This window comes from Chelonia mydas, chromosome 11 (assembly GCF_015237465.2).
Source record: "Chelonia mydas isolate rCheMyd1 chromosome 11, rCheMyd1.pri.v2, whole genome shotgun sequence".
Lineage (NCBI taxonomy): Eukaryota > Metazoa > Chordata > Testudines > Cheloniidae > Chelonia > Chelonia mydas.
The window spans coordinates 64,056,461-64,083,955 of NC_051251.2; the positions used below are offsets into that span (position 1 = coordinate 64,056,461).

Sequence of the window (27,495 nt, forward strand, 5' to 3'; positions counted from 1 at the left end):
CCCTGCCCCAGAGGACTTACAATCTAAGACTTTGATGTCACTAACTGTGAATCTACAGTGCACTCGCGTGTCACGCACTAACTGGCCGTATGGACACCAGCAACCTGTTAGCCACCCAACCAACCTCCTCTGGGCTATGCTCACCCTTAATTTGCCTTGCAAGTTAACAGTAGGTGCACCCCAGTCCCCGATCCCCTTTGAAGTCTTCCCTTGTAGTGTTCAGCCCCTTATCCACTGAGCACTCACAATAATACCAGGAATGCAGTGTACACACCAGCTTGAGTGATCAGTTCCTCATACAATACCAAAGCGCTGAGATATACTTACAGTGAAAACAATAATCTATTTGTTATCAAAGATCAAGGTTTAAGAGAGAGTGAATAAGGATAATGGAAACAGAAGGGTTACATGTGATTTGTGTTCTATAACACGATTTCTAAAGTTAACTTAACAGTCTAACATTCAGTCTCAATAAGTTTCTCTCACCCCTTTTTGCAGCATTTCAACCAAGCCTGGTTGAGATCCCATTTCCATGAATATGAATATTTTGTCCATTTACTTCCTCAGGGGCAGGACAAAGGGGTATCTTTTTATCTTCCCCAAAAAGTTCATTTTCTGTCTCCAGAAACTGAGCTCCTCTCCTTGGTGTACACCTCAGCTACTTTGTCTGCACCCCCTGCCCAAGGCTACCCGTTGGATTTCTATGGCATAGAAGGTCTTATGTGGGCTGTCTGTAATGGGGTGAAATCCACCCCAAATGCAGGAATTTAGTGGGGTTTGTTGCCTGACTACAGCAAGAGCAATATCGGTAGCTGTTTTTCAAGTAAACTTGTTATATCAACAGGGAAATAGAGCAGGCAGGCAATATAAATAGAAAAGAGGCTACTAGCTAATTGTATTGTTTACAAAGCTCAGAAAAATTAATGATTGCTGAATCCCACATCTAATCGAACACCTGCAGGGCAGGATTCTGGGGGCCAGTTATGAAGGAAATGTGGAAATACTGTTTTCAAGGCCCACAATATCTTGCAGAATTCACTGTTTTGCTGTTTTAATTGGATTGTCACTTCTGTACGCTTCCTCTTCCCTTTCTCCCCAGGTGTATGCTGACTACGAAAGCAACCCACAGTTACGCCAAGCAATTGAATTTGCCTGCCGCCAGTTCTACATTCTGCATCGCAAGCCCTTTGTTCTGCAACTGTTTGCCAGTGTGGCTCCTCTGCTCGAGTTCCCTGTGAGTAAAACCTGATCCTTAGATTCACACTGGGGAGCATGGATATGCAGACAGGCTTCCACATGGGAGAAAGCAAGGGGAAAGCAGCTGGGAAAAAGAGGAGCTGTATGCTTGGAATTCTCATGGAAATCAAGAGCAATGTACTTGTTACACTAATCCCCTTAGGATCATTTAACTGTTAACCAGGGGGCAGGGCTACTCAGGGAGAACAGGGATTTATAAAACCAGCTCCTCAGTGACCAGAGGAGCTAGCAAACAGGAGTTTAGAGAGGGAGCGTGAAATCCAGATATACCTAACCTACTCTAAACTTATGCCAATAACCACCTGCCCTCCCAACAAAAAAAAACCTCCAGAACAAAACAAAAAAAGCTGCAGGCGTAAAAACAATGCATGCACAAACCCAGAAGCAGAGTGGGGGGGCTATCCAGTTCATTTCACTGAATGCAGCATGTAGCATTACCTGCCCTATGGCCAGGTGGTATATGTGTGAATTTGGTGCAAAGAGCTCCTGGCCCTCAGAGACCGAGTACGGGCTCTGGAGACTAGAGTGGCTGAACTGGAGGAGCTAAGGGAGACAGAGAGGTACATAGATGAGACTTTCCAGCACACAGTAGAACCGTCTCACACCCTGTCTGACAGCCTCTGTGCTATTGAGGAGGGTGGAAGTCTCAGGGAAGGAAAATATCCAACTGGAGTGGATGAAAATGATCCCATAGTTGGAACCCTCCTTTCAGATGATGTCATGGTATCCTCTTGCACTGAGGGAGAGAGGGAGAGAACCCCAGTTACTGGGAAGAGACAGGCAATAGGCTTGGTTGAAATGCTGCAAAAAGGGGTGAGAGAAACTTATTGAGACAGAGGGTTAGACTGCTAAGTTAACTTTAGAAATTGTGTTATAGAACAAAAATCACATGTAATGTTCTGTTTCCATTATCCTTATTCACTCTCTCTTCACTCTGCTAGGTAAGGGATTAAAGTCCAGAACCTCCACTCTCTTACCTAGCAGCCTAAATTTGGCTTCCAGAACTTCTCTCCTGCCTTTCCTGCAGGCAATTCACTATGCAGTTCTCCCAGTCATTGCAAACCCAACTATCTATATTTCTAATGATCAGATCCAGTATGATAAATTCAGTCATACTTTATATTAAATTCCTATTTCAAGTGGTTTATAAAGAGTTAATAAATGATTAATAGCTGATATAAGCATGGTACAGACATGATATATGGTTATAAGCAACCTATTCACCTGTTGGACTCTGGCAATTGATTAACTGTTTATTAACCTTTTATAAACTATTTATAAATGGAACCTTAATATAAAATGTGACCATCCATTCTATAATCTTATGTTGGAAAAGAAACAATGAGCTTAAATTGCAGCAAGGGAGATTTAGGTTAGACATTATGAAAAACTTCCTAACTGTAAGGACAGTTAAGTACTGGAACAAGTCACCTATTGTGGTTTTGGAATCTCTGTCACTGGAGGTTTTTTAATAACAGGTTAGACAAACACCTGTCAGGGATGGTCTAGATAATACTTAGTCCTGCCTCAGTGCATGAGACTGAACTAGATAACTTACCAAGGTCCCTTCCAATCCTACATTTCTATGATTCTATGATTGTGAATATAAAGGCCCAGAGGGAGTTAGGGACCTTGAGTATCTGTGACACCATTACTTCAGAGGGCAGCACTTGAATGAACCCTTTGGAAGTAAAGATATACAATTTCCAGACTCAATTTCCAGACCACGTTACCTTTGTTTGGAGAACAAAGCGCACATATACAGCGCACATATTGTTTTATATGATTACACTCCTGAACTAAACTTGTAAATGCTATGAACTCATGATTAAAACTGAACTGTTTCTGTCTGCAAATGAAGACACTTGGGATGCAAATAAAATAATAAAAAAATCAATAATAAATGGGTGTCATTTAAACAGGATGCTACAAACAATGGACCCAGCAAAGGAGTGTCAGCTCAGTGCCTGTTTGATCTGCTGCAGTCCCTAGAGGGAGATACACCTGACATTTTGGACATCTTAGAGCTGGTGAAAGCTGAAAAGCCTCTCAAATCATTAGGTAATAGCAAATCTTCCTTTTGTTATCCCCTGTATTCAAGAGACATGATTATTTATTTAGTATCTAATATGTTGACCCAGTAATATTTGCTGTAGGCTTTTTGTTTTTGAGTGCAGCAGTACCAGCTTCTTACACTTTACCCAGCTGCGAAGGTTAGGTTTGTCACAGTCGTCCATTAGGTTATTTATTATATTTATTTATTTATTTATAAAGGGTTATTTATTTCATTGAAAAGCATTTTCTGTTGTGCTGAGAGAGAAAGTTTGAGACCAGCCACTGGCATTTTGAATTTTGTCAATGGGGAGTAAAGAACAAAGATCCCAAACAGGCTGCATCATGCAGACAAAATCAATGCAGTCCCCTGCTCTGCTCCATGCTGGCAAGAAACAAAGGCATCAGATCCCCAGGATGGACATGGACACCAATCAGCAGTTCTCTGGTGTACAGCTCTGGGGTTTTGGTTCTGGCCCATCTCTAAAGACATTACCTAGGGCTATTCAGAAACATGAAGGATCCTCCCTTCCTTCAGTAGTAGAAGCAATGGGATGCTACATTTAGCAATGCAGCTGCTTTGCTGTTTGTGGGGAAATAATGTTTGCTGCTACTGTATGGACCTTTCAGCTATTTTTAGACTGTTAGGTTCACCTTATACACAAGCTGTTCATTACTGGTATCCCAGTAATGTGGGATTCAAGGAACCATGAAGCCCTCTGAGATTTACAGGAAAGGTTGGTTATATTCTGGGATTTAGCAGTATTGTACAGCAGTACCACTAATTACCATATGAAATAATTAAGGGGTTCTGATACTGTGTTGCTCTTTCAGGAGCAATTTGTACAATACAGCATTTCTCAACCTGTTAAGTTTTAAAAGAGATTTAGACCAGAAAAGCTCTATAATTCTCCTTGGCTGGATTTTCAAAGGTGCCTAAGGGAGTTGGGCACCTTATTCCCTTAGGAACCTTTGAAAATCCCAGATTTATTGTTTAAAATGAGAATATAAGGCAAAAAATTCAAACTTTGTTGCCCAATTCAGACACCTCTGACCAGATTTTCATATGCTCAACACCCACAATTGGAATTTGATTTTCAAAAGAGTTCAGAAACCTAAATGAGTAGTCAGATTTTCAGAAGGGGGCATTGTGTGCTGAACTGGTTTGAAAATCTGCCCATAAGTGTCATAAAGGGAGTCCCAGGGTACTTGAGCACTTGTGAAAATCTGGCCTTCATATAGGTGCCTTAATGAAAGTTGAATTCTTGAAAATGCTGGCCCATAAGGCCCAAATATTCAAAAGTGATCAGTAATTTTGGTTGCCTCTATTTTTGGGTGTCCAACTTGGGACATTCTAAGAGAATTTTGGAAAGTGCTGAGTATCCACACTCTGAAAATCTGGACTCTCTGCAGTGTCTTGAGTTGGGAACCTAAAAACTGAGGCACTGAATGGTAATATTTTCAAAAGCACCTAAGTCCCATTTTCAAAATGACCTGACCACTTAGGAGTCTAAGTCATTGGCTTTCAATGAGATTCAGGCTCCTAAGTGCCTGAGTCACTTTTGAAAATGGGACTTAAGTGCTTTTGAAAAAAAATATCTAAAATTGCTAGCTTCTTTTGAAAATGTTGGCCGTAAATCCATATATAGGCACTTAAATAAAAGTGACCTGATTTTCAGGGGGTGAAACAAGTCCCACGTGGTCAGTGTCACATTTGATGTTAATTTTTAGTAAAATGGCAGTTAGCTGAGAAACAAAACTTGTCATTAAAACCTTTATTTTCATGTGCAAATCAGAGTACATTGACAGTGGGTGAGATTCAAACTAGGACCTAAGTGTGTATAGGCCTTATGCTCGCCCTTTGAATGAATTCCACTTGCCTCCATTTCCATTTATACCATTTGCATAAGTTATTCTCATCCCCTCAGATTTCTGCTATGGGAATGAGGATCTGACCTTTTCTATCAGTGAAGCCATCAAACTGTGTGTAACTGTGGTGGCATATGCTCCTGAATCATTTAGAAGGTAACATCTCTTTGGTTTCTGTCTTAGTTTATGCATGCTTGGAAAGGAAAAATAATAGCTTGGGGTGTGAGGTAAAGATTATGCAAGAGGATTCCAAGCATGGCTGCTTTTTGGTTTTTAGAAGGAAGTGTTGTCTGTTCACAATCTTCTTCCGCTTAAAAAGAAAAATAAGAGTTTAAAGTTGGTGAAAGGTGCTGTATTTGTAATGTTCTCTAGTGAAAAGTTTGGGAATTTAAATAAAACCTCTGTATACTCAGCACGTCTCTGGCAATTACCTAGGTTAAAACTGGCTGTTAAATCATTACAGCCCTATTCTTGCAAGAAAGCTTTAATAAATACAAGCAGACAAGACTTTGTTTTTGTATCTCATTTGAAAGAAAGCACCTCCAGCAGCAAGCACTGTCCCTCCCCTAACACCTTGCTGGGGCACTGGTACAGAAATGATTTGGGAGTGGGAGTCAGGAGACCTGGGTTGTCCCTGACTGCCACAGACATGATGTGTGACCTTGGGCAGGTCACCTAGCCCTTCTATGCCTTGCTTTACCATAGAATCATAGAATAGAATCATAGAATATCAGGGTTGGAAGGGACCTCAGGAGGTCATCTAGTCCAACCCCCTGCTCAAAGCAGGACCCATCCCCGACTAAATCATCCCAGCCAGGGCTTTGTCAAGCCTGATCTTAAAAACTTCTAGGGAAGGAGATTCCACCACCTCCCTAGGTAACGCATTCCAGTGTTTCACCACCCTCGTCGTGAAAAAGTTTTTCCTAATATCCAACCTAAATGTCCCCCACTGCAACTTGAGACCATTACTCCTTGTTCTGTCATCTGCTACCACTGAGAACAGTCTAGAGCCATCCTCTTTGGAACCCCCTTTCAGGTAGTTGAAAGCAGCTATCAAATCCCCCCTCATTCTTCTCTTCTGAAGACTAAACATCCCCAGTTCCCTCAGCCTCTCCTTATAAGTCATGTGTTCCAGTCCCCTAATAATTTTTGTTGCCCTCCGCTGGACTCTTTCCAATTTTTCCACATCCTTCTTGTAGTGTGGGGCCCAAAACTGGACACAGTACTCCAGATGAGGCCTCACCAATGTCGAATAGAGGGGAACGATCACGTCCCTCGATCTGCTGGCAATGCCCCTACTTATCCATCCCAAAATGCCATTGGTCTTCTTGGCAACAAGGGCACACTGTTGACTCATATCCAGCTTCTCGTCCACTGTAACCCCTAGGTCCTTTTCTGCAGAACTGCTGCCGAGCCATTCGATCCCTAGTCTGTAGCGGTGCATTGGATTCTTCCGTCCTAAGTGCAGGGCTCTGCACTTGTCCTTGTTGAACCTCATCAGATTTCTTTTGGCCCAGTCCTCTAATTTGTCTAGGACCCTCTGTATCCTATCCCTACCCTCCAGCGTATCTACCACTCCTCCCAGTTTAGTGTCATCTGCAAACTTGCTGAGGGTGCAATTCACACCATCCTCCAGATCATTTACGAAGATATTGAACAAAACTGGCCCCAGGACCGGCCCCTGGGGCACTCCACTTGATACCAGCTGCCAACTAGACATGGAGCCATTGATCACTACCCGTTGAGCCTGACGATGTAGCCAGCTTTCTATCCACCTTATAGTCCATTCATCCAGCCCATACTTCTTTAACTTGCTGGCAAGAATACTGTGGGAGACCGTGTCAAAAGCTTTGCTAAAGTCAAGGAACAACATGTCCACTGCTTTCCCTTCATCCACAGAGCCAGTTATCTCATCATAGAAGGCAATTAGATTAGTCAGGCATGACTTGCCCTTGGTGAATCCATGCTGACTGTTCCTGATCACTTTCCTCTCCTCTAAGTGCTTCAGAATTGATTCCTTGAGGACCTGCTCCATGATTTTTCCAGGGACTGAGATGAGGCTGACTGGCCTGTAGTTCCCAGGACCCTCCTTCTTCCCTTTTTTAAAGATGGGCACTACATTAGCCTCTTTCCAGTCATCTGGGACCTCCCCCGATCGCCACGAGTTTTCAAAGATAATGGCCAATGGCTCTACAATCACTCCGCCAACTCCTTTAGCACTCTCGGATGCAACGCATCCGGCCCCATGGACTTGTGCTCGTCCAGCTTTTCTAAATAGCCCCGAACCACTTCTTTCTGCACAGAGGGCTGGTCACCTCCTCCCCATGCTGTGCTGCCCAGTGCAGTTGTCTGGGAGCTGACCTTGTTCGTGAAGACAGAGGCAAAAAAAGTATTGAGTACATTAGCTTTTTCCACATCCTCTGTCACGAGGTTGCCTCCCTCATTCAGTAAGGGGCCCACACTTTCCTTGACTTTCTTCTTGTTGTTAAGATACCTGAAGAAACCCTTCTTGTTACTCTTAACATCTCTTGCTAGCTGGTGTGATTTGGCCTTCCAACTCCAGGTGTGATTTGGCCTTCCTGATTTCACTCCTGCAAGCCTGAGCAATATTTTTATACTCATCCCTGGTCATTTGTCCAATCTTCCACTTCTTGTAAGCTTATTTTTTGTATTTAAGAGCAGCAAGGATTTCACTGTTAAGCCAAGCTGGTCGCCTGCCATATTTACTATTCTTTCTGCACGTCGGGATGGTTTGTCCCTGTAACCTCAATAAGGATTCTTTAAAATACAGCCAGCTCTCCTGGACTCCTTTCCCCCTCATGTTATTCTCCCAGGGGATCTTGCCCATCAGTTCCCTGAGGGAGTCAAAGTCTGCTTTTCTGAAGTCCAGGGTCTGTATTCTGCTGCTCTCCTTTCTTCCTTGTGTTAGGATCCTGAACTCGACCATTTCATGGTCACTGCCTTCCAGGTTCCCATCCACTTTTGCTTTCCCTACTAATTCTTCCCGGTTTGTGAGCAGCAGGTCAAGAAGAGCTCTGCCCCTACTTGGTTCCTCCAGCACTTGCACCAGGAAATTGTCCCCTACATTTTCCAAAAACTTCCTGGATTGCCTGTGCACCGCTGTATTGCTCTCCCAGCAGATATCAGGGTGATTGAAGTCTCCCGTGAGAACCAGGGCCTGCGTTCTAGTAACTTCTGCAAGTTGCCGGAAGAAAGCCTCGTCCACCTCATCCCGCTGGTCTGGTGGTCTATAGTAGACTCCCACCACGACATCACCCTTGTTGCTCACACTTCTAAACTTAATCCAGAGACTCTCAGGTTTTTCTGCAGTTTCATACTTGAGCTCTGAGCAGTCATACTGCTCCCTTACATACAGTGCAATTCCCCCACCTTTCCTGTCCTTCCTGAACAGCTTATATCCATCCATGACAATACTCCAGTCATGTGAGTTATCCCACCCAGTCTCTGTTATTCCAGTCACATCATAATTCCTTGACTGTGCCAGGACTTCCAGTTCTCCCTGCTTGTTTCCCAGGCTTCGTGCATTTGTATATAGGCACTTGAGGTAACCTGCTGATCGCCCCTCTTTCTCAGTATGAGGCAGGAGCCCTCCCCTCTCACACGCTCCTGCTCGTGCCTCCTCCCAGTATCCCACTTACCTCAGGGCTTTGGTCTTCTTCCCCCGGTGAACCTAGTTTAGAGCCTTCCTCATTAGGTTAGCCAGCCTGCTTGTGAAGATGCTCTTCCCTCTCTTTGTTAGGTGGAGCCCGTCTCTGCCTAGCACTCCTTCTTGGAACACCATCCCATGGTCAAAGAATCCAAAGCCTTCTCTCCGACACCACCTGCGTAGCCATTAATTGACTTCCACGATTCAACAGTCTCTACCCAGGCCTTTTCCTTCCACGGGGAGGATGGACGAGAACACCACTTGCACCTCAAACTCCTTTATCCTTCTTCCCAGAGCCACATAGTCTGCAGTGATCCGCTCAAGGTCATTCTTGGCAGTATCATTGGTGCCCACGTGAAGAAGCAGGAAGGGGTAGCGATCTGAGGGCTTGATGAGTCTCGGCAGTCTCTCCGTCACATCGCGAATCTTAGCTCCTGGCAAGCAGCAGACTTCTCGGTTTTCCCGGTCAGGGCGGCAGATAGATGACTCAGTCCCCCTGAGGAGAGAGTCCCCGACCACCACCACCCGCCTCCTTCTCTTGTGAGTGGTGGTCGTGGAACCCCCAACCCTAGGACAGTGCATCTCATGCCTTCCAATCAGCGGAGTCTCTTTCTGCTCCCTTCCCTCAGACGTATCATCTGGTCCACTCTCCGCATTAGTACCTGTGGAGAGAACATGAAAACAGTTACTTACCTGTATCTGCCCTGTTGGTACATGGACGTTCCCCTTTTTTCTTCTGGAGGTCACATGATGCCAAATTTCTTCACCATCCTTCTGTCCCCGATGTGCAGCCTGCTCTGAATCTTCAGAACCTTGTGCCCGTAGAAGCCTATCCTGACATCCGTCCAGGAAATCTTCCGTTTCTCTTATGCAACACAGGGTCGATACCTGTTGCTCCAAACCTTGAACCTTCTCTTCCAGTATGGAGACCAGCTTGCACTTTGTACAGACAAAGTCGCATCTGTCCTGTGGAAGAAAGACAAACATAGCACATCCAGTGCAGGTCACAACAGCTGAACACCCCCCATCCATATTACCTTCCTTCTACGAGCTACCTCAGGAGTTGTAGTAATTACTCAGAGAATCCAGCAAGATGTAAGCCGCAGTGGGCTCTCCCCAGGCGAACTCCCAGGCAAACTCCTTTTGTTAGCTGCTCCTGGACAGATTTCCTGCTCTGCTGGTTTGCAACTGACTGGCTTTTTATACAGTCAGGTCCACTTAAGGCTCACCTGGAACAAAGCACACCCAGTTCCCACCCTTTTCAAACAACCAATCAAGCACAGAGTCACACTGTCCTCACAACAAACACTCAGATACTCACCAACACAGCCTCCTTAATGCAGCCCTTAACGTACCTCCTCTCAGGCAGATCCCAGGCAACCTCCTTTTGTTAGCTGCTCTGCTGTTCGCCATCAGTAACATAGGCATGATGATAGGAAACTCAGCTGAGTTCAGTCATCCTTGGCACCTGGAACATACCCAAGCCCTCAAGCATCTGCTGCTGTCTAACCACTTTCACTGGTCAAGGAGGGCATCTGTATGGGGAAGATGCTTTGTGGTTAGGGTCCTGGATGTCTGCTCTGGGACTCTAAATCATAGAGACCCCGAAGAGTTCTCAACCCATAGGCGCCTTTCATAGAGCACAGCTCCCAAGCTGCCAACAGCCATATGGCTTGAGCCCTGGGCAGCATGATGGACAGAGCAGCACTAGAAAGGCAGTCACTCTAGCCATCTATCTATAGCCACAAGAAGGTTAGGGACCGCTGTCTGGTTTAGAGTCTCTGTGGTCATGGACGGGGAACGTGAGGGAAGGAGCAGAGCCAGAGAGAAGAGGCAGACAAACACAGAGGGGAGGAGAATTGGGGAAACAGAGAGAAGCAGGTATGGAGGGAATTCAGGAGGGGAACCTGAGAGAAAAGGAATCTTTGGGAGGGAAAATGAGTGTATTGGAATGAGAGAATACATATGAACCAGATATGCAAATTAGGGCGTTACACAATTGCATGGCATCTCTAGGCCTATATTTGAACAGGTATAACTCAATCACCTTTGTAAAGGGTTTCAAGATCCTCAGACTAAAGGTGCTGTCTTGAAACCAATTAATTGTATTGTATTCATTTCCTGCACCACCTGGATTTCCTTCAGCGGGGTCTCCCATCCAAGTACCTCTCAGGCCCAACCCTGTTTAGCTAGTGAGATATCATGAAATCACAGCCTGAGGTGAGATCCAGTGGCCCTTGGGTTGCCTTTGGACTCTCAAACCTCTGCCTGAAGTGAATTTCACTGTGCAGCACACTCCTCTCTAGCAAGGTTGTGTGGTGTCTATTGTCCCAGCCTCCAGATGCTGATGGTCCTGGAAGCACTGGTTCCCTGTTACCTGCAGAAACTGAAGACGCAGACCTCACAAGTGGAGACGGTGCCAGCTGCTCGTGAGGAGATTGCTGCTACTGCTGCTCTTGCCACTTCCCTGCAGGCCCTCTTGTACAGCGTGGAAGTTCTCACCAGGTAACCCCTGTGGCAGTCAGACTACAGACTGTACTTTGTAACTCGCTGGATAACTGAGTCCAGGGAACTGCATACTGTGAAGCTGCGATGCACACATAGCGTGCTAGTGTGTAGTGGCCGCGCTCACCCTCGGTAAAATTAGCACTGTGTTTTACCAGGTCATGGCTGAAGAGCCAGTCTGGTTCTGAGAGATTGTCTTCAATATGTTATTGATCTTTTCTGTACAGGCCCATGACTGCCCCTCAAATGAGCAGGTGTGACCAAGGCCATAAAGGAGCCACAACAGCCAACCACACCATGTCAGCTGGGGTGAATACTAGGTAATTCCATTGGGTTTTCTTTTCAATCCATTGCTCCCACTAGCCTCTGTTGGAGTTTTGAAGTGCACGGTCTGTTCTGTGTTCTGGGAACAGTTCTGAAGGCACTATGTGTGGAAGAGAGCAATCAGTCACTAAGGATGAAAAGGCCTGAAGAGAAAACAAAGCCCCAGAATGAATTGCTAAGTAAGCAACAGCCCAATCCTGGATTCTCATTTTAGGACAATGTGACTGAACCGTACTGCATTTCCAGTTGAAATGAATGGGGATTTGCATTTTCACTAGTTTACTTGCTGCTTTTCCTTTATGATCATCTTCTTACAGTTGCCTTTATCTGGTTCCCTTTGCTGCTAGGCAGAGACAGCAAGGGAGAGGGTGGCACAGAATGCAGGAGAGAGCAGATATTGATGTGTTGTTTTTTCCTACTTTGTTTGAAAACAACAGGAAGGAAATAAGGAAAGGAAAGTCTGAAGGGTTGTTTAACTAAAACCCAGTGGAGGTGTCGCCCATTACACTGCTCTATCACTCATGGCAAGGCAGTTCACATGAGGCTGCTGTGAGCACAAAACCTCCGGATATTACATTGTAGAGAGGCACAAAACCTCCGGATATTACATTGTAGAGAGGCACAAAAGCACAGGCACAAAAGCCTGGTACAAATAATTGGATTTATGAATCTGTGTGGAGTGCACGGCTGGCTAACGTATCTCTCTGTTGGATACGTTACACGTTTCTGTGATCAGATTCTATGTTGTCACGTTGCTAGCCTACAAAGAGGTTACAAGTCCAGGTATTACCAACAGCTAAGGGAAATTCTCCTTTAATGCAAGCGGTAGAAGCCAGTGTTTTTGTAGCAAAAGGTTCTGTTCTGAATTCTATTTCCCTTGCGGTATCTGTGTGGTTTAGATGGCAAATGTTGTGTTTGTATGTGCAATGGATGATCCAGACTAGCCCCAAGGGCTGCATATAAATAAAGAGAACCATTTTCTAAAGATAATCTAGATTGGTCCCTATCTCTTCTCCCCACATTGAACTAGCTAGGTATACAACCCCAGTTCTCCACACTACTCCTCCATACCACAGTGTGACAACATGTATATGTTTAGGGCACAAATCTAGTCCAGTCCGTGAAATCAGTGCATTAAGCCGTGGGATTGAGGCACTGATCCACTGATTGCAGTCTAAAAGTAGGATACAAAGGTAGTAAAAATCTTAGCCAATGCTCATTTTATTAGTCTTCAAAAATTGGACTACAATTACAGTAAAACTGTGTCTGACAGATTGTTAAATTGTCTGTCTAGAGACTCTGATATTGTGTGGTTGGAAAATCTTCTTGGCTGAAATCTCCAGACTTTTCTGATAGAGAATTTTCAGTATTCTAAAAACAATTCAAAATATTTTTTTCTAAAGCTCCACGTTTCAAATTTGTTTTCTCTGTGATGTTTTCCTCATAACAGAAACTCAGTGGTGACAGCAGGAGTCTAGTGATACAAGACTTGATCACTGTTCCAGCTTCCGAACTATTCTTCCTGGGAGTCAAAAGCAAAAAAACCCAACAACAACAAAACAAAACCCCAACTCATGTTAGAAGAGTTTCTCCATTAGTTGAGAGCTGTTCTCACAAAATAAAATGTTAGGAGGTAGACAGTTATGGGAAATATGATAATGCCATTCTATAAAACAATGATATGCCCTCACCTGGAATACTGTGTGTAGTTCTGGTCACCATATGTCAAAAGGCTATGGCAGAACCAACGGGGTTCAGAGACGGGCAATGAGAATGATTAGGGGAAGGGAACAGCCCTCATATGAAGATAGATTGAAAAAACTGGGATAATTTACCCTCCAAAGGAGATGAAGAAGAGGGGGCATGATAAAATTATGCAAAATACCAGATGATGTAGACTCCAAAAACACAAAGCTTATGTTCTCTTTGTCTTGTAACCCAGAAAAAGGACAATAGTAAACACTTTAAAAAAAAATTTTGAGTGGGATATAAAACCTCATGCTTTGGGTTTAAGCCAATCTCTAATTATTATGGATTAGGATGAGATTTTTCTGGGGAGCAGCCTAGCTCTCATCTGTCTACTGTGGGGTTTCTTTCACCTTCCCCTGAAGTATCTGATACTGGACACTGTGAGACAGAGGATCTGAACCAATATGGCAATTCTGATGTTCCTGAATTCCTATTTGGAATCACAGTGTCTGCATTTTCAACTTCCCAGGTACCCGGATCAAGGAGCCAAACTACACTTTATCAGGTACAGTAAGACCTACACCCCTTTTCCCTGGCATCTTGTGATGAACTCCTCCGAGATGGATTCCTAGTTCATCGGGTTCCACTTACAGTAATTGAGACAAGGGATGCTGTTTCAGGGGAAACCAGCAGAAGGTATTTCATTTAAACAAAGCTAATTCTCAGGAGGGTCCTGGAGGTAACAATCGCACTCTATCTCTCTCTCTCTCTCTCTCTCCTTACTACAAACGCCAGCTGCTTTGTCTTCCTTTTGCAGAGCAGTGATTACCTACCGAAATACAGCCCTACCTGTTATGGAGGAGGGGTTCATTACAATCTCCTCATTTACCAAGTTGTTTGTGTCATCTTCCAGCTATACATCATACACCCTCACTTTTTTTAATCCCCAGGGAAAACCTTCACTTGCTGGAGGAAGGCCAGGGTCTCCCCCGGGAGGAGCTGGACGAGCGAATTGCTAGGGAGGAATTCAGGAGGCCCAGGGAGTCCCTACTGAATATCTGCACTGAGTTCTATAAGCACTGTGGCCCTAGGCTGAAGATATTGCAGAACCTGGCTGGAGAGCCCAGGGTAACTTCCCTGGAGCTGCTGGATGTTAAGTCTCACATGAGGTACTCCACTCGCTGTACAAATCTATGTGTGCTTGTCTGTATAACGGTGAAGAAATGCACGCCCTGTATACAGGATGTTGTATTCAATTCCAAGGGCAAGGCTGACTGAGCAATTTACATCGTTCAGCCTTGAGAACGGGCTATTTCAGTAGGCTTCCAATCAGGATATCTTGTCAACTTGCTTCAGTTCCACAAAAAGGGAGATGAAACATGAGGAGGAGGGGATGGGGAAAGACAGCAAGTTCTAGTACCCTAAGGAGTGGAAAGTGTGTGCTAGAGTTATGAACGTAGAGGGAGGAGAATTCTGAACACAGACATATAGGGAAGTGGGTTCATCTCAGGGATTTGCCATTTTCATTCCCTGACTCTTAATTTTTCATAAAACCAAAAGTAACCACTTGCTTTTTTTTTTTTTTTTGTTCTAAGAAGCCCAGTCTCCTTCCTTATCGAACAGTTACTCTTGTCACGCTGGCAGAGTCTTGCAGAAAATGTATTCGGTGTTCCCTAGATTGTGTCTGATTCCCTGTGCATTTCCTGGAGATTTCATAAACTCACAACAGTGGCAGAAGTTCATACTATCAAGTACTTTGCTGAAGTTGGCAGTTGTCTCGAGAATCACTAAAACATGCATGTACTTGCTTGATCATTATTTTTCCACGTGGGTGGGGCATGTATAATATTTGATATAATAATGAAAAATAATCTGCAGGTGGAAAGACATCCTATTGGGTATTTTTGGTTCTATCTGCGCTGCAGGTGTGTTCTGATCGCATAGGTATTTTCGGAGTGATCCCTGGTAATAAAATATCATATTGCCCCTATATAAATCCATGGTATGCCCACATCTTGAATACTGTGTGCAGATTCGGTCGCCCTATCTCAAAAAAGATATATTGGAATCGGAAAAGGTTCAGAAAAGGGCAACAAAAATGATTAGGGGTATGGAACGGCTGCCGTATGAGGAGAGATTAATAAGACTGGGACTTTTCATCTTGGAAAAGAGATGACTAAGGGGGGATATGATAGAGGTCTATAAAATCATGACTGGTGTGGAGAAAGTAAACAAGGAAGCTCATAACACAAGAATTAGGGGTCACCAAATGAAATTAATAGGCAGAAGGTTTAAAAGAAACAAAAGGAAGTACTTTTTCATACAACGCATAGTCAACCTGTGGAACTCCTTACCAGAGGATGTTGTGAAGGCCAAGTCTATAACAGGGTTCAAAAAAGAACTAGATAAGTTCATGGAGGATAGGTCCATCAATGGCTATTAGCCAGAATGGGCAGGGATGGTGTCCCTAGCCTCTGCCAGAAGCTGGGAATGGGCAACAGGGTATGGATCACTTGATTACCTGTTCTGTTCATTCCTTCTGTGGCACCCGGCATTGGCCACTGTCGGAAGACAGGATACTGGGCTAGATGGACCTTTGGTCTGACCCAGTGTGGTCGTTCTTATATAATTGTCTGTACTGTATCCTGTTATACAATGAAAACCAGGACTAATATGGGGCAGTTTTAATGTAGCTCTCACCATAACTTGAGGGTATCTGAATGCTTTCAGAGGATATCATTGGACGCTTCAGGATTGTTCCTTGAACTAAAAGCGACTAAATACTGATAGGCCAGATTCACTGGGAAGGGAGCAAAGATGGTTTTAAACCAATCTTCTGCTCCCCCATTCCTGGGGCTGGCTTGATCTCCAGAGTAAAGTAGAGCTCTGAATTATATCAGGCTGCCCACAGTCCCAAAGGGCCATTCTGGCAGCCAGTTATATCCAGGCCCCAATCAGATATCCTTTCACCCTTACACTGGAGGTTTGGGTATGGGGGCTGGTGTAGACCCACCAGTCCAGCTCTGTGCCACCCAGAGATTCCCCTTACACAAAGGGAATCCTCAGAAGGTGGATCTGTGGTTTTTATGGATGATTTGCACCACTGGAGACATTCAGAGGTGCTGCAGTGGGATGCAGAACCTATCCCAAAAAATTTGCCGGACAGCTTCTTTCATAGGTAGAGGTCTCTGGATGAAAATCACAATATTTTTGTGTAATATTAATTTAGAATTTGTTTTGCAAATTCCTGCAATTTCACCTCCATTTTTTATGTACGATCCGAACAGAATGCCTTTTTCTGTACAGTAAAGAGAGTCGTATTTAGTGGTTAGCGGTTAACTCTTCAACACAGGACTTCCTTCTTACAGTAGATGCATGAAATTCTTGTGTGGTGCATGGCCGGAACATAAACTGATTTAAATACAGGTGGACATGTGTGGTCTGGCAGTGTGTAGATCATTGTAATATATTCTTCTCTGGAAAGTAAGTGCTAGAGAATATCAAAAATAGGAAGGAATAATTATTTGTATGGTCCCATTTTGTTGCAGTACAAATTCTCCAAATATTTCATATTGACTTCAGTGAGCCTCAGGAATGTACATCCAATGCAAGGATTTAGCTCATAGCATAACATTAAGTGAGGGGTGTGGATCTTCCATATTACATTGATATCCTTGTTTTGCCTTTGCACACAGTATAAGGTGTCTCAATTTGCACAGGCTGGGACTATTTTCTGTTTTATACTAATATGGAAACTTTATTTTCATGAGTTTGTATGTGTTGGAGTCACTGAACTAAGCCCATCTTTGTATCGTTCATCAGATGACTTAACAGTGTCATCAGTGAATTTTGTTGAAAGATTATAATGAATCAGGAAGTAGGGGAGTAGGTGGTAAAACTGCTCATGGACATTTCTGCCTGTTTTCCAAGGTGGAAGTCCTTAAGAGATCAGAAGTTATCATAATGGAGCTGAGGGCCTGAATCACTGAAGTCACAGTGTAAGCTAGCTATGAGTAATGTGACTCCTCTACTGCTCCAGGAAATTGCTGGTTCGGTTTCAGTGCTAGAAATGACTGGCTTGCTGGGATTGAAACAAATACAGTCTCATCCATAGTTAGCATGAAATCAAATGGTGGGTCATCTTTTTCTCCAAAGAATTTATAGTGGAAATGTTGAGGGTTCCCCTTTGAGAGCTGTGAGGGTCCCTGGAGCTTTAGTGGACTGTTCTGAGGAAGGGATGGGAAAATCCAGTCTCAGATTCAAAGAACAAATCACAGCTACAAAGATTTTTTTTAAATATCTTGTACACTATAGACTGTCTTTAGAATTTAAAGCTTGCCAGATAAAACTGATCATAGTCACATATAACAAGATACAGTAGGTGACTATTTTGCCTAACCAACTTGCATTAAAAGCAGATCCATGCTTAGGGTGTCTAAACAGCAAAGGGAATGTGTTTGGATTTATTTCAGGTGCCATTGTTGAATCAAAAGTAAGAAACTCAGCCACAAAAGCTGATAGCCATTAGGATTCTCTGTGTAGATCTAAACTCCCAATCACCTTCGCCAAAACAATATATGACTGGGGGCGGGGGTGGGGAGGCGGAGATTTTTGTTAATGTGCAGGTAAAAGAAGATCATGGGGCTTTTTCAAATCCCTATTACCACACTGTTAATAATATTATAAATGACCACAAAATAATCCCTACCTATGCAGAAAAAATATGGAATAGTGCTGAGCTGTTTAACCATAAGTTAAAGTCATTCAAGAATGACAGTGCTTCCAAAAGGTGGATTTCACAGAGTTAAGGAGCTGTGGCATTTTGGCACTACACAGCAACAAGATTTCAGACAGTACATTCCCTACCTATCTGGGTTATGGCTTCCTGCTAGGAGCTGTATCTCTGCTTTAGTATCCTTCAGCCATTACATAGCACATTAATTTCAGCCTGAGACAGAGCTAGAAAAGCACCTGAAGCCTCAGGATATAATTTCTTTCTCCTCAAACAATATTTTGTGTATGTTTTATGGCTGTTTTTTCTTCAGACTTTTTCCTGAGCCTTTTCCCCATCTTTCCCTTGATGGCCCGCTGAGTGGACCTAAGAGGAAATACCCTTCCAACGCACAGTACTGGTCCCCAAGATTCACCTTTCCTTTTTCTTGTTACTAGAGCTAGTTGAGCAGTTTTCAACAGAACAGTTTTCTGTTGGACAATTTAGTTTTGTCAAAATGGAAACATTTTGTGGGAATGTGTCAATTTCAGCATATCAAAAAAAAATTACAGCAAGTCTTCAAGTATCTGTTTAACTGCTTTTCATATTCCAAGCATGAGGTAAATGCTGCCGGGGCGCCAGTGGGAGATACTGAAACCCCATAAGCATGGCTATCTGGGAGAGTCAGAAAGAGCCAAAAAAGTAATAAGTGAGGCTAGTGGGAGAAACAAAATGAAGCATGTTGGGAGAAATAATCCTATACATAACACAGATTACATGGATCTGTGAACCACATTATTTTTTAAAGTTAAATGCATCTAAATTGCACAAAAATCCACGTAGTCGTCCCCCTATATTGACCTGGTAACATTACAAAAAGACAAACCACTCCAGCTTCACTGACACATTACAGGTGATTGCAGCAAGCTAGCAAAGACCCTTCACTGGGATTGCCCATATTATATATTATTATCAACTGAACACAGATACTATGATACCACTGTTTTAATAACATGAACTAGCCTTTCTTTATGTTCCTTTTGGTGCAATTTACCAATCTACTATCCACATAAACATATACATGATGATGTATTCCTTATATACCATACATGAACATGAATAAATATTGGTTCCACAAGAAGCTTCTTAAGGGGCCAGAAATGTGTGATCATTGACCTAAGAGTTTAAATTGCAGTGCTCTTACCTCAAATATCCTTCTGTTAAAAGAGATTGGTGATACCTCCATCAGGCGGTGGAGAAGCTCACGTTGCAGAGTATCAGATTTTCCTCTTAACAAGCCATAATTTTAGGTTGGCAGAAATTGCACATTCCCTTCTGAAGCTGGCACCTTATGACACCCAGACGATGGAAAGCCGCGGGCTCCGGCGCTACATCATGGAGATGCTGCCCATCACCGACTGGACAGCCGAGGCCGTGAGACCTGCCCTTATCCTCATCTTAAAGCGATTGGATCGTATGTTCAATAAAATTCACAAGATGCCTACTTTGAGGTGAGCAGGTGTAACGGAAACCTTTGGGTCCGTTTCTGATGTTGCAAGCCTTGAAGTAAGGGTATGTCATTTTATTGACAGTGTCATGCTGCACTGAATTTTTACAGCAAAACAAAACAAAGACGCATTTCTCCTGTTGGTGTATATTTATGTCGCCATTTTTCTTGGTGCCGGCTTCCGGGCAGCAATAGAGGAAATGCATATTTTACTGAGAATGACCCATAAGAAATCATGGAAATCTAACACCACCCTCTCTCCCAAAATAAGTCTTGAGGCTATAAAGATTCTCATTATCTCTCTGTGTCTTTTACGTTTGCTGTTTTAAAAAACATAAAGTTAAATTATGGGAAGAGTATTTTTAAAGTCCGTGGTTACAATATCAATCCTATAAGGCTCTGTTCAAACGATCAAAAATAGTCTTGGCCTGTAGTACCATTCAAATGCACCTGGCAATGGAAGACATGAGTTTAGGAATCTCCTCTAGCCGGTGAATGGTGAAAGCAGCATCCAAGAAGCAATATGGGAGGCTCCAGGGAATGATAATTGAACATGGGGCCTTTCGACCTCAGTCATGTGACTCCAGTCCAGGTTAGTAGCATAAAAATTCCCATCTGATGGCCTTTGGGTGGCCTGTGTCAAAGGAGTTGGTGGTCTCGGTCCGGTCCCTTCTGGACAAATGTCCACATTGCAAAAACCACCATGACAGTTTCCTTGAATTGGTAACCTTGTTAGTAGTGTTAGCTGAGAGTCCAAGGATGGAAGGGTATGGAGACTGAACTACTCTCTCTCAAATACCATTGATCCCACTGTAGAACATCTGAAATTCTGATCATGAGGAGTGCCGCAGGCACCAAGCGAGATGGGGAGATATGATCTTTCTCCCTGCCCCTCTTCTCCCGCCTTCCTACTGAATTTCCCTTCATTAAAAGAAACCTTTTTTATAAAACCCTGCCCTGGCAGGGAATTGGGGCCCACTTTTAATGCCGCCTCATCTTGCCAGTGCTGTTTTTTGCCATTATCTTGCTGTCTTTTCTACCATCCCTTCTTCATCTTGGGTCCAAAAAAGCAGCCCAGGGTTTTTAAAACAAATTCCCAAAAGCCCCCCTCTCTTTGTAACCTGTTCACAGGTTGCTGAGCAGTTGGAACCCCTGTCATAGCCTCCCAGTAACTCCAGCTGCACCTGTACAAATCCACCTGACTAGAATCGTGCCTTCTGACAGGCCCAGGCACAGGAGGAGCTGCTGGGTCACTCGCCTTCCTTCTACCAGCTGACCCAAATGCACGAACCAGCTTTCACATAGTTTGGCCAGTCAGCCTATTACATGGTGAGCAGGGCTGCAAGCACCAGTCCAGCTCAGTGCTGCTGCTTAAAGGAGCAGGCCATTTGATCCACTGGGACTCACTGGACCCATTTGTAGGTTTTGAACAGCTTCCTATAGGTGTCCAGCTCAGAAATGGGAGTCTGAGTCTGATCTGGATGGTATATGCGTCAGATCACAGGTTCGCTATTGGAGGGCGTTCCTGTTTGGGGAAATCCTGACAGGGATTGACCTACGTGTCCCCAGGTATATATCTGTGGTACAGTATCTGGCTTACATACTGCGTACCTGATACTCCCTGGGCGAAGGAGCCTTTTAAGGAGTCTACCATGGAATCTGACTGGGAATCTGATTCAGTAGTACCACATCCTCTAGTAACGCAGTGTCTGCCTCATCCTTGCCCCCAGCATCCAGGGATTACTCACCCTGCCGCACAGACTTGGGAGGTATACTCCCATCCAAAGAGACAGCCTCTGGGGATCAGGGGCATGGGAAGCACATTGATGCTGCCTGTGTTGTAACTGGTAAAAGAGATCTTCTGTCTCCAGGGCTCTCAATCTGGCTCCTTTTACAGACTCTAAAATCACTATAAAGGAAAAAGCAATCAGTAAGGGATGTAGTTAGGGCAGATTATTGGTTCTGTCCTGCTGTGGGGGGAATGCAGAAGGTGAGGTCTGTAGTGCTCCGTATGTCTGTGCTCTGGGCTCAGGCTAAGTGGGAGTCCCCACAATGTAGCAGACTAGGCTGTGCAATAGTGGGGGAGGAGATATTCCTAAGTGCTGGAGTTTGTTCCACTCAGGGTTTTGTGGTGAAGTCTACATTAAATCAACAGGGATTTCACAAGCCCGAGTGGAATGACTGTGTCTGTCTGCCTCCGCAATGGCAGCACAGCTTCCCTAAGTGTAAAGCAAGCAACAGTCATCAGACAAGTTCATCTGAGCTGGCTGTCTCGTGGATGTCCCAGTTTGCACTCACAGGCTCGCTTGCAAAGGGGAAAAGTTGGGGTTTGAATCCCAATCCATTCATCCTCTCTCTCTCTCTTTCTCTGTTTTTGTTGTGACGGTTTTTGTGTCACTAATCCAGCAGGGCAGGAGTGCCTCTGCTACCTTCCCAGTCTCATCTCTAACTCCCAATGTGTTCTCTGAACAACGTGGGTAAAACTGTTACCCCTGGAATGCACCTTGTTGCCATCATGGATGTCGTTGCTGTCTTAAACGTTCCTTGTTGGAGTCACCGTGTATCAGTCACCTTGTTTCGGTGTGTCTGGTGGGGGAGCCAAACAGCTAACGGCACCTACTGTTGTATTCCAGGCGACAGGTTGAGTGGGAGCCTGCCAGCAATTTGATTGAAGGGGTTTGTTTGACACTTCAGAGGCAGCCAATCATATCCTTCCTGCCTCACCTTAGGTCACTGATCAATGTCTGTGTCAATCTGGTGAGTAGCCAAGTGGCAATATTATGAACCTTTGCTAAGCTTCATTCTGCTGTTGACTTTTCTGGACTGAAGATTAAAGTTGATCCCTTTTCCTGTCACCTATCCACCTGTGCAAGCAGACTTCCCAGGTGACACTAGAGATAGTGAGGTACATTTTTAAAGTAGTGCATGGGAAGATACAGAGACTGATCCCCAGGGTCAAGTGATTTATTTGTGTTACTTCCCACACACCACTTTGAAAATCCACCTCTGCATGTTGCGCTGAGAGTTGAGGGCTGCAAGTTGGAGAGTGGGGTGGTGGAGACTGCACACACCTGGTAGCAATGGGAGGGTGGGACTAGGGGCAGTTTCAGTTTATAGCCGGGAAGGAAACTTTACTGCTCTGTAAAAGGGCATTGAGTGGCTAGTTAGAGGGTTACATGAGTGGATTCACTCTGCCATTTGTAATGTCCCTGGTTTGATCTAGTGCAGGCTTTTGTGTACAATGTTCAGTTCTCATCCTTAATGAATACACAATAATGTTGGTGTGTGTTTTATACTTGAGCACAGACAGCTTTTGTGGTTTTCGTGACTAGAGAGATGGTAAGCCCAGAACTCTTGGAGCCTGCCTGACCATTTGATAGTGATAAGCAATAGTTACATGTAATATTGCTTCTAAGACCATGATACCTAGGAAGTATCAAGTCAATGGAGCTATGACCGTTTATGCCAGCAGAGGATGTTTCAATCTGAGTTGGAAGAAATACCAATATTGAGGGAAATGGATATAGTAGCATTTTTAGTTTCATCTGGGTTAAAAATATCGACTTTGAGTTCTAGAATGAAAATGTGTGGCCTTTTTTTTTTTTTTTTTGATGCTTTGGAAAAGCTGATGAAGTCGGTGATTGCGCCGAAGAGCTTAAAAACAAAATAAAAACACATTTCTACCTTGGCCATGTTGGCATTCATCCACATTTTTATCTTCATTCCGGATCCACAGAGCGTTTACATACAACGCAAGGGGGTGGCGGGGAGCTCCAATAATGGCAGGAGTTCTAGTGGCTCCTTCGTTGTTGTGCCATGTTTGCTCAATGGCTATTTGGAGACCTTTTGTCTGGAGCCAGCTTTGAAAAGTTGACCCGTTACACTACTCAGTGTTGCACCAATAGCAGCAAACAGCCCCCCCAAAAATGGTAGCCAGGAACATAGGGAAGCCTTTAGATGAAAAGAATAGAGGGTTTTCACCTCTGAATTTAAGCCTAAATTTGTCATGTGGGTTGAGAGGTTAGTTCAGTTAATTTTACAAACCAGAGTCCCCAGTAAAACATTGTGCTTACGGAGAGTCTGAACATTGTACAAAACTGGGCCTGGATCTGGCTAATACTGGATCAACCTCAGGACATTATTCTTCCAAGAGATCAGCAAGGGAAGGAAAAGGGTTACAAGTTAATTGCAAACTTCCTGCTTGTATTACATTTTCCCATGGAATACAGTAGCTACATGGCATACCCACCAACTCTACCTATTCTACCAGTCCAGTGCTGGTTACTCAGGGCTGGTACTGGGTACATTCATGAAATGTACCAGTTTCCCTGTGCACTCTGTCCACCCCCTCTGGCTTCCCTGTAGAGGTTCCCTATCCTCTCCACCCTTTCCCTGCTAGAACCATCCCTTCTCCTTTGTGGCCCCAGCTGCCGTGAGGCATTCGGAGGCACTCCTGCTCCCCGAGCACCCCAGTCGCACACCGTCTGAAGTATACCTGTTTCTCTTTCACAAATGTTGGAGGGTATGCCATGGGTGGAATTGCAGTAGTCAGTGCTGGTGATGTGCTTTGTTTGTATTGCAGGTGATGGGAGTAGTAGGACCTTCCAGTGTTGCTGATGGATTACCCCTTCTTCATCTCAGCCCTTATCTCTCGCCACCTCTGCCCTTCAGCACAGCTGTTGTCCGGCTTGTAGCATTGCAGATACAGGTGTGCCTGCCCTGCCTGGTATCAGGCCCGTTTAGCTTATGGTTGAGACACCAACTCATAGGTGCTCTTTTTTCTGCAACAGCTGGGCAAAAACTGTGGAACAAAATGTCAGCTCTCCTCTGTAGGTCAAGGTTTGGAGCACCAGAACGGAGCTCAGGTCTTAATAAGCAGCCAGATCCTCAACCAGTGTCAATTGGCGTAACACCACTGATGTCAGTGGAGCTATGCTGAATTACACCAGCTGGGAATCAAGCTCCATACTTTGATTCCTCTCAGGATCTAGGAACTGAGCAGAAAGTCTTCTATTACCTTTTGTGAACAATCCTATCCTAGGTCATCCCCATGCAGCCCCACCAAACTTAATGGGGAGTCATTTGCGTAATTGAGATTACTGAGTGGGATTTGGGCCCATTGAGCCAGTACCAAACTGGCGCTGTTTGTGCAAGCAATACATAGAAGAGAAAAAAGCCCAAATGCACACTGATGGTTGGCCTTTAAACTGCTTATCAAATATCATCCTTGACTGTCAAGAATAGTGAACACACGGTGATCCCATTGGGAGGAATTTCATCAGTATATTCCTTTTCAGCTCAGTGCCATATGTTTACTATTTTGGACACGAATAGGTTTTTAAAATACATTTGCAGGCAGCTATTCGATGTGCACTTGGACCCTGTCTGCTTCCATATGCTTTATACCTCCGTGTTGGCATGAAAACAAAGGGAATAGAGAGCTACACAGGGGCAGAATGAAGGTGCATGTTTCCTGACCCTAATCTGTATTTCAGCGAGTCAGAAGATACAATGACCTCATTCGGGAATATTGTGCCCGTGGACTAGTGCACCTGCGGAACAGACATTTCAGTTTATAATTAACCAATGAGTGGCACGTCCACCATCCAGATGAGCGCTGGGACAGGTTTTTCAGAGTATGGGGGGTGTTATGGGAAAGAGGGGTATAGAGCCAAGGCATCAAAGCACATCACAGTCCCGTTTACCATGAAACCGGAGATGGCATCCATAAGGTGAACATTGGCACTGATCGGTGCAGAGACATTGCAGGCTTCTTCCTGGGCTGCGTGATTTGGTTCTTAAAAATATAAGAGCCACCCTTACCTTCTCTCAAATCTTTACCCCTGTTTAGAACCTAACTCCAAATGAATCTTTTTTTTAAATCAGTCTGGGATCTTTGCATATGTGGGTTTTTTTGTTCGCTTTTTTTTCCATTTTCACATGTTTTTCCTGGGTTTCAGAAGGGATCAAAACTGGAAATGCCATAATACCACCAGTATTTCCAGCAGAATCTGAAGTGGAAGTGCTGGAAATCCCACAAGAAAAACCTCTTCTCCTGGGATTTCCACCCCAGTTTTGCAGACTCAGGTGGTTCTGTGGTTCAGTTTCAATTCACACTGAAGTATCTAAAAGTTTGGATGCTCTATCCAGGCTTCGACCCTTCAGAGGTTCACCCAACATACGTTTCTTTCACCGCCACTAAACTTCTTCTGCCTTGGACACAGACCTGTTCAGGTTGCGGGGGCATTTCATTCAGACTTGAATAACTGTCAAGTTCCAAGTGTGGGTTTCCCTTGTTTTCAGGAAGGGAGGCCACAATAACATCAGGGCTTTGTGGGTTAGTGAAGCAAAATGAAGAGGCTGGGAAGTGAGGGTGAATCCTGGAGTAACCTCCACATTCAGCAAATGGGGAGATGTTGTTTTTGACATTGGTATAATTCCCTCTGCTCTTTTTTTCCAGGTAATTCGGTCTGGATTCTGATCTCATTTGTACCACTCTCGATTTGGAATAACAACAAATTGACTCCGAATAGATTGATCTGGATTTATAATGGTGTATTTGAGATCAGAATGCCCTTTATCACTTAATTATATTAAAAACAGGTGACATTTAGATGCTCTACTCCTATTCAGGCCGCCTCAGAGCTTGTAATTTTATCAGTTCATCAGCTGTGTTATGCTATGTAAACAAAGCCTATGGGAATCATCATTCTCCACAGTGGTTTATATTTCTAATCTTCTGATGAAATCATTTAATCCTTTCTTATTATTACTGCACAGGCTTTGAAAGAAGATTTTCCCTTAAGCCATGTGATCTCCCCATTCACCAATCAGGAGAGAAGAGAAGGAATGCTTTTAAACCTACTGATTCCATTTGTGCTCACAGTAGGATCTGGAAGCAAAGGTCTGATGATTATTTAACAAAAAGAGTTCCCCCTTCCCAGACAACAAATATTTGCCTTTCCTACTGTTGTTGCTTCTTATTTGGTTTCCTCTTGGCGTGGTTAGAACTCATTGGGGTGATGGAAGCGAGCTACAATGGGAGCTGTTGTTTTTCCTTTTTGTTTCAGCTGTGTCACAGATCAGTGCTTCTCAAACTCACTCTTTAACAGATGCGCTCCTCCTTTTGAAATCAGAGCAATGACAGAGTTCTGGACAAGACAAAATTCACCATAGTGTAAGATACAGAGCTACGGGGGCAGGAATTTGCCACTGCTGGTTGCTGTTCACCCAGTTCCTTGCCAGTTGTCTGGGCCAAATCATGCTCTCACTCCCGGTCTTCTTCTGTAGATTGTGGTCACTTCTAAGCACCTCCCTCAAATGCAGGCGTGAAAGCAAAGAGTGAGGGGAAGAGACGAGGCTAGTGATTACGCTCATAGGGTTTGGTGCTGCCACACAAGCGTGGGTTTTGGGAATAGAATAACTTTGCCTTTGCTTACAGAAGGAGAAGCAACATAACAAGGTTGGGGATGGGCTTGGTTTGAGGGAAGTTCTGATTACATCACAGCTGGGAACTGAAAACGAGGCTGAGGCTTTTGCATGGCTTTGAGAGGATATGGCCTGATCTATTTTATTGCTTTCCTTTGCCTGCCACCCGCTTCGATGGATCTTAGACAGTCCCTGGCTGGAGCAGCCTGAAGTCCTTCTGCTGCTCCAGACTGTTATTAACATCCTCCTGCCGCCTCGAATCATCAGCACTTCCCGCAGCAAGAACTTCATGATGGAGAGCTCCCCTGCACATTGCTCCACCCCAGGGGATGCTGGGAAGGACCTGCGCAGGGAAGGGCTCGCAGAGTCCACCAGCCAAGCGGCTTACTTGGGTGAGTGAGTGCTTCCCCTCACCCATCAAAAGAGAGAAAAATAAAAGGGAGCTTTTAGGAAACCCCTGGGAAGGCAGAGAAAATCCTCACGGGC

General features: G+C 44.3%; 1 protein-coding gene across 14 annotated transcripts in view; it reads left to right on the forward strand.

Moving 5' to 3' along the window:
• Positions 1-27,495, forward strand: part of UNC80 (unc-80 homolog, NALCN channel complex subunit) — a 192,723-nt gene that overhangs the window by 138,529 nt on the left and 26,699 nt on the right. For all 14 annotated transcript variants that reach the window (XR_006284891.1, XM_043525302.1, XM_043525308.1 and 11 more), the window contains 12 exons: positions 1,100-1,234; positions 3,180-3,318; positions 5,238-5,334; positions 11,180-11,350; positions 11,578-11,670; positions 13,893-13,928; positions 14,314-14,532; positions 19,385-19,585; positions 22,215-22,338; positions 24,164-24,289; positions 26,362-26,485; positions 27,195-27,401. Coding sequence is in view for 13 of the 14 variants with exons in the window: in XM_043525302.1 (XP_043381237.1) it covers positions 1,100-1,234; positions 3,180-3,318; positions 5,238-5,334; positions 11,180-11,350; positions 11,578-11,670; positions 13,893-13,928; positions 14,314-14,532; positions 19,385-19,585; positions 22,215-22,338; positions 24,164-24,289; positions 26,362-26,485; positions 27,195-27,401 (1,672 nt within the window). In the remaining variant the exon portion in view is untranslated. The remainder of the gene's footprint in view (positions 1-1,099; positions 1,235-3,179; positions 3,319-5,237; positions 5,335-11,179; positions 11,351-11,577; positions 11,671-13,892; positions 13,929-14,313; positions 14,533-19,384; positions 19,586-22,214; positions 22,339-24,163; positions 24,290-26,361; positions 26,486-27,194; positions 27,402-27,495) is intronic.